This window comes from Drosophila innubila (genome assembly GCF_004354385.1).
Source record: "Drosophila innubila isolate TH190305 chromosome 2L unlocalized genomic scaffold, UK_Dinn_1.0 4_B_2L, whole genome shotgun sequence".
NCBI lineage: Eukaryota > Metazoa > Arthropoda > Insecta > Diptera > Drosophilidae > Drosophila > Drosophila innubila.
Window position 1 is genome coordinate 13,388,719 of NW_022995372.1, and position 7,844 is coordinate 13,396,562.

Genomic DNA, 7,844 nt, shown 5'->3' on the forward strand with positions numbered 1-7,844 from the left:
CTGTGGTTGTTGTTATACATGGTGGCCAATTTGGAAAAATTTCACATATTATTGGTGGCACTGTGCCAACCGTTGTTGTAGCTGTTGCTGGCGTTGTAGCTTTTGTAGTAGAGATTGTTGTTAAGCATGTTGGCCAAAATGGAAATAAATCACAAAATCCTTGTGTCGTGGCTACAACTGGAGCTGCTGTTGTTCTTGTTACTGGTACAATTTGCCTCGCCTGACTGGGAGAGCATTTTGCCGATTGTATTGTAAGCGCTTCATAAAGCACGAGAACCAGTAAGTACCTGAAAGGCTGATACATTTCTGTTCAGTTCTCGAACCAAACAAAAAAATATTTATTAAGCTGCGACTTACCATATCGAGCTCTTCCGTAACACTAGTTTCCTATCCTTAGGCAAAGCTATTTATATGCAGAGTGCACAAAGCAAACCCATATGCGGTCTATCTTTATAAATAGTTTAGCGTACATTTAAGTGTCTAATGTATTTCACAAAATGTGTACAAATTTTAAAATAATAAAAATTTGTCTCTATTTAAGAAGCCGTAAAATTGATTTGGCATAAGGTGAATGTCCATATCATTGTTTGAATGTTCCGTCTACTCTGTAAACATTGTATGCGGACGAGCATTTACATAGGCGCAGTACATAAGTGCACATTAATATATTGTGACAAGTATGCATTAATCGCTGGGTAGAATCAGTAAGTCAATTTTGGACTTCTTACCTGCGCACTTCATAATGACGAGCAAAGTTATAGAAAAAAGATTGTTGAGAGCACCCAAAAGTTTTTAAATAATCTCTATGAAATTGGATTTCTATACCGCTAATTAACTGATTTAATTATATATCTGAATTGAAGTACGATATTGATAAATATTGCCTGTTTGGTTTAATTTATATATTACGGCTTTCAGTTAGTACTTCTTATCATTTTAATCATCTTACTCCTGATGCACAATTTAATACTGCCTTATGTTTATCATAATAACAATAGGGTGCATCGATTTGAATGGGCCAAAAAAACTGCAAAATTGTAAGCAAAATTCTTAATGTACGGTCAATTTTAAGATATTTTTACCAAGAAACCACAGTTCTAAAATAAATTCCTAATCCCTGCTTTTGGTTTTTTCCATTTTTGTATATTTGCAAAATTGTTATCATGAAATTATTAGCATATCTTAAGTGGTTATAGTGCGATTTCGACAAGATTGGAATATATAATCTTCTTAGAGCCAGGACAGTCAAAGTAATATAAAATATATATATAAATACTGGCTGTTAATACTGTTAATGAATTTTATGGAAAAAAACTCATTACTTCATTATAAAAGCTATCCGGAATATTCATCTCGACCCAGAGATCATCTCAGTCGCCTGACCTGAAAAACCTTAAGTCCTGTTAAGTCTTTACGTCAAGTTAATAACCTGGCAACACCAATTGCCAACTCAATCTTACTATGCACTTTATACGGTAAGATATACAACGCAGATGAAAAACATTTGGAATTTGTTTTTTTTTTTTTTTTATTTCAATTGTAATTTAACATTTATTTTGTCGCTGTTTTATTATAATTATATTTTTATTTTGCTTAATGTAAGATTAAATTTGGTTAAAAGATTTAAAATTAAAATTAAAAGGAGGAAGGGGTAAAGGGGGTGGAGGATGGGGTAAAACCGGTATTCCGGGAACCTTTATCGTGGAAATTGAAAGTTGAAAGATTGGTTCCTTTGGAATAAGTGGAAATGGTATTAAGGAAGGTCCCGTGTAAATAGGTGGGCCAGGTTCAGTAGGCTCAAAAGGTTTCGGATGATGTGGGAAAGGTAATCGGTGATGATGTATGTGATGATGATCATGATGTTTTCCTGGTCCAGCCGAAGGAGTTGTTTCATTAATCATCGCTGCAGTAGAAGATGGAATTGTAAACTTCAAAGTTGTAATTGTTGAGATTGATGATATTTCTGAAGTCCCTTTACTTGTTGTAGTTGAAACTTTTGTAATAGGTACTTCTGTTGTTGTCGAGGGTGTTGTATCTACTGTAGTTCTTACTCTTGTACTTTCTGTTGTTGGCAATGTTGTTGAAGTTGGCTCTGTAGGTCTTGTAAAAATTGTGGTAGGTGTTGAAGCTGGAGTTGTAGACTTACTTGACGTAGCGTCAGTTGTTGTGGGTGTTGTAGCCCCAGTAGTTGTCACTGTTGATGGTGTTGTAGGCTCAGTAGTTGTCACTGTTGATAGTGTTGTAGCTTCACTAGTTGTTGATGGCGTTGTCACCTCAGTAGTAGTCACAGTCGTTATAGAAGGCTTAGTTGTTACAGGTGGTGTTGTAGCCTCAGTTGTTGTAGCTGTTGCTGTTGTGGGTGGTGTAGCCTCAGTAGTTGTCACTGTTGATGGTGTTGTCACTTCAATAGTAGTCACTGTCGTTATAGAAGGCTTAGTAGGTCTTGTCAAGGTTATGGTAGTTGTTACAGGAGGTGTTGTCGGCTCAGTTGTTGTAGCTGTTGTTGTTTTGGGTGTTCACTACAGTAGTTGTCACTACAGTAGTGGTAGCCTGAGGTGTTGTAGGTGTTGTAGCCTCAGTAGTTGTCACTGTTGATAGTGTTGTAGGTTCAGTAGTTGTCACTGTTAATGGGGTTGTCACCTCAGTAGTGGTCACTGTCGTTATAGAAGGCTTAGTAGGTCTTGTCAAGGTTGTGGTAGCTGTTACAGGTGGTGTTGTAGTCTCAGTTGTTGTAGATGTTGTTGTTGTGGGTGTTGTAGGCTCAGTAGTAGTCATTGTCGTTATAGATGGCTTAGTAGGTCTTGTTAAGATTGTGGTTAAAGGTGGTCTTGTAGCTACAGTAGTTAAATCTGTCTTTGAGAATAGTGTTTTGTCATCTGTTGTCATAATTGTAGTTGCAGCACATTTTACAATTTGTAAAGTAAGCAAAAACAGGACTAGATATTTGAAGCCCTAAAAAATTCTTTGGATTATTTTTGAGCAGTGATTTATTTCTAAGTATTGTGCTGTAACCTACCATATCGAGTCCCTAGGAAGCACTTCTTTTGTGGCTACGTATTTTGATATTTATATAAGGTCTGCAACACTCAAATGTACACTTTTCAGTGTCAATAAACTACAGTCAAGTAAGAAAAGAAAGAAATATTTTTAAATGTCAAGTGCAATGTGCAGACAATATAAGGACGTAATCTTTTTTTTTCATTTGTAAAGGTCAATGTTCCCATTGCAATGTTTATCTTTCTCGGCCATTTACATTATGAATCTATGGAATTCGAGGTAGCTTACAATACTCTGACAATAATGTAATTTATTATAAATGTTTTCGCTCTCAACAATAATGAAGGATCACATACGCGGGAGCATATTGATATTTTGAAATTACATAGGAGATAATGTCAAATATATGTTTTCAAATTATTTTTAAGTCAAAGTACAGAGAAGTACAAAAAAAACCTCTCTGTTAATTTCATTTAGAACGATCGATTCAATTATAAAAATCCTTGGAAATAAACTTGTTTTGTAAGCCAAACTATTTTTAGTGTGTAGTTAAAAATGCAATTTTATCGATGGGCTTACAAGATGGAATTTAATCTTTCACTGACTGAATACAACGTATGCAAAATTGACGCTGCATGTACTTTTCATATTCAATGTATATTTTATGTAAAAGCTGTTATGTTATGATGGCCAATGGATGGATACGCGAAGGACCTTTCAATTTGTCTCTGCTGAGTCACAATTTCTGCTTTTGACTGTTTTTGTAATGGCATTGCATTCATGTCTGGGAAGGTCAGAGATTGTCTGGCTACGTCGTTTGTTGGTCTACTCTAATGGTGCGTGGCGTCTACAATTTCCTCGGCACATAGTTAAATCCTATGCACTTCTTTTGAATGAATTTGCCTCTGTCTAAACGACTTTAACCCTAGAAAATTCATTGTAATGCTTTTGATAATATATTAAGTACAAAGTAAACTTTAATATTTTCTTTAACTTAATTTTCGATGACTAAATCCAAGTTAATATAAATTAATTATAGTGTCAAATAAAACATTAAAATATTCTAACTTGAACTAAATTAAATTAAATTAAAGTTAATTAAATTTCGTGAAGATTCTTACTCCACGGGTTAATACCGAACCCTTTGCTATTGGCCTGTTCAATTGGCCAAATAACTTGGCGAACATTTAACTGGAACTAACATGGTCAGCACTTTTGTGCATAATCAGCAATTGATGTATGCGAACAGGACAGAGACCTGCTCAAGCAGCCACTTGTGTATCTTGTGTATCTAGATACTTATGTAGTACATAGTTAGATGTGCACGTATGTATGTATGAGAACTGCCACAGATATCCAATTAGCAGAAATTTGCACTGTTTGGTTTGCCAGCTGTGTTGTCTTTTCATTTTCACTCTCCGCAATACAACAACATAAGCGACAAGGGCTACAGATTCACTCGGATCGTGATGGAATTCAAGTTGACGAGGCGACACCTGTTTTACGGAACAGGTACAGAACGAGCTTTTATTAGAGCACAGAGATGTGGACAGCTGAGGCTACAAATGCCAACATGTATCTAAAGTTGTTGAGTTAACTTAACATTGCTAGATAAATCTATTCTCAGTCAGATGAGAAATATAAATCAAATTTTAAAAAGTATATTTTATACGTGTCTATATACACAATATTTAATATATAATGGAAATTATATACAAATTTTTCAAATTAGCATGATAAGCTGAGTCTATCAACTCAATCTATTTTTCAGAGGAGCTATATAGTATGTGTTTTGATATTGGATTTAGATTTAACATTAAGAATTTTGTTATAGAATCGGAAAAATTAACAGTTGTTTTAAATAGATAAATATTTACACGCCTAAAGTTAAGACCTTAATTAAAATGTTGTCGACATTTGGACCATTTAATTAATATGTTTTAAACAAATTTCAAATGCTAAGCTCGTAACTGCGTTGAGTCTTAAAAATTCTAATAAACTCGAATATGTTGTAAAAATTTTTCTTTTTAGTTGGTTGTCAATTGACCCATTTTAAATATTTAACAGGCTGTGTGAAATTATTAGCTGCAGAAAGCAATTAATCTTAATTATAATGATGCCACAAAATGTCGCACGAATTTGTTATGCAACACAGGTAGAAGCTTTGAGTCCGGTCTTAAGCTCTGCCGGTTGCCTATTTAGAATGTCCAAGGATTGTCAGCAAATCAGGTGCACTACGTGATGTGCTTTCAATAAAGTGCACGATATAAAGAAAATCGCCGAAAGAGAAAAGTTTTAATGCGCTTAGGCGACGAACGATACACAGAGAAAATGTTGAACGGTAAATGGTAAACAAAATCAAGAGCAAAGCAAACCACAGACCTGCCAGCACTTAAAATATACCCCACCCACCCAAAATCCAACCCAACGCAAGCCCCAAACCCAAACCGAACCGTAACCGTGCGTGAGCAATTTTTCTAAACGAGCTGCCGCCGGTGAGAGCAGGAGCACGTCCTGGGTTCGACTCCTGGACATGGTTGCCACAGTATGATAAGCATCATGATAATAATGATGATGATGCTGCTGATGATGGTTGGTTAAGGATTATTTAAGACATGTTGAAGTTTGTACAAAGTTAAGGTAGGCCAACTTTTTTTTTGGCAAACATTAAATATTACTTAATACTTAATGTACTTTCATTTCGGTTCAGAAGGTACTTAAAAGACATTAGACAGGATATTTGACAAATGGAGCCCATCGATGGGCATTAAGTGACATTAGTTGGGATCTCTATTTGAGAAACTCGTTAATTGTTGATTGCATTTTATTTGAGAAGGGGACTGCGTTAACTTTAAGTTAAAGTAATAGGCAATATTTGATTGGCTCTAACACACAGGAGAAATAAGTAGTAGGCCATTTCTAGCACATTAGATTTTTTAGACGATTGTCAAAATCAAATCTTAACAACACTCATTCTTTTCAGATATTTGTAACTATTTTTCTAACTTTATCCAAAATTTGTGACTCATAAGAAACAAAACAGATTTTATTAGCATATCTTATAATGGCTGCAAAAAATAAAATTAACAGTTTAAATCTTTTTGGATTTGCCAAACGATTTCCAAAAGGTAAGCACAAGAGCAATTGCAATTAATCGACAAGTGTTTGATATTTTATTTTCAATCCTCTAAAGGTTACTCTCCCCAAAGAAATGTCACATCCTGCAGTCAATTAAGAAAAAGGCCGCAGACAAACGAGCCAGATTATTCTAAATTTTTAAGCAAAGAATCGGCAATCTATATGGTAAGAGAAGCAAAAGCATTGAATCGCAAATCTTGCAAAGAAAGACGCCTCGAAAACGAGCAGGCTGAAGCTCAGCTGCGCAAGTGCAATAATATACTAAAGGAGCATTATTTGCAACGACGTGAACAGGGACAAAAAGTGTTGAATGGCAGATTTGCACAGCTTGAAGAGTTGCCCACCATTTCTAAAAAACTGAAGGCCATCATGGCATTAAACGCAACCACCAAACCAATAGAGACGACTTCACTTGACGATCTCAAACAATGTCATGCTTTTGAGTGCAAACGATACCCAATTGACTATAAGCCACAAAATGGTGGCCGTCTTAACCGTTGGCGTATGAAGGTTCCCTACAAGAGGGCACAAAACCTCATCGACAAGGATTCGGCCGAAGCCAGTACATCCTCATCATCCGCGAAGCGAGTTCGCAAGGTTCAGCCACCTGAGATCCCGAGACCTAAAGATGTACAAACATGGGAAAGTATACAACCGGACAAATTGCTTAGCAGCAATCAGACAAAGAACAAGTTTAAGAATATGTGGCAAATTGGTAAGTAAATTGTCGTAAAGATAATCTTGAATTATTTCCAACTATTTATAATTTATTAAAAGTTAGTTTAAAATCGGAATCAATTGAAGAAATTTGTCGTTCTGCTCCGCTTCGCTTTCTAAATGTAATTAAAACACTAGTTTTAAAATTTTTTTAAAAACTACTTATAAATTTTTGGTTCAGATAATTAAATAAATATACATACTATAAATATATTTCTGAAAATAAAATGAATTTATTTACCTAAATAATTTTTTCAAATATTTACAGGTGCTCGGTACATTCCTCGCTTAAATTAATTTGGCAATAAATTTTTACATTTTTCCAATTTAAGAGACATTTGCGATATAAATTCCATGTAACAGAACAGATAGCACGAATTTATATATTAATAAAATTTATACTTTTTTTTGCAAACCAGAAGCTATATTAATTGGAAGGGAAAGGGACATTTCATAACATTCTTAATCAGTGAATAACACCGGAACTGGTACCGGTACCGTTAACAGAAACTAACCGTATCATTTTTAGTACCGGAACTGAAACCGTAACTGAATGAAAATTCTTCGTTAAGAACCGAATACCGAAACTTTTGTACTGTTACGGTTGTGGGTAAAGTTGCTAGGTCAAAGAGCTGTCCAACTTTCAACTGTCATAACTTGATCAAAACTTAACAGATTTTCAAACGGAATGTCATTTTGATCATGATTTGGCCTCTTTTTTCATTCTGTATTTAATTTTTGTTCATTTAAAAAATTTAATTACTTTCGACCAAGATTCGATTTTGATGCTAAGGGTCCCCTCTTTGAAATTTCGAAAATTCAAAATTTTAAATCTCAAGTTTGCACTTTTAATCAACTCCTATACCGTAATTAGTATAAAACAACACTTTAAACTTGATTCTGAGACCTCTCATCTTTTTTGTAAAAAATCATGTTAAATTGAATAAAAATTTGGACTTGTAAAGTGGCTAAATCCGCAGTCTGACCAACTT

At 34.7% G+C, this 7,844-nt stretch overlaps 1 protein-coding gene across 2 annotated transcripts; it reads left to right on the forward strand.

Moving 5' to 3' along the window:
- The first annotated feature begins 5,949 nt into the window (after positions 1–5,949).
- On the forward strand, positions 5,950–7,267 carry LOC117780746. Of its 2 annotated transcripts, none has more exons than XM_034617387.1 (3): positions 5,950–6,125; positions 6,191–6,850; positions 6,913–7,010. In XM_034617387.1, the coding sequence occupies exons 1-3, from the start codon at positions 6,062–6,064 to the stop codon at positions 7,005–7,007; spliced, it is 819 nt and encodes a 272-aa protein (XP_034473278.1). In that variant the 5' UTR covers positions 5,950–6,061; the 3' UTR covers positions 7,008–7,010. The 2 variants fall into 2 exon arrangements, with proteins under 2 accessions (XP_034473278.1, XP_034473280.1); XM_034617389.1 differs by lacking the exon at positions 6,913–7,010 and adding an exon at positions 7,121–7,267 and having other exon boundaries at positions 5,961–6,125.
- The last annotated feature ends 577 nt before the right edge of the window (positions 7,268–7,844 follow it).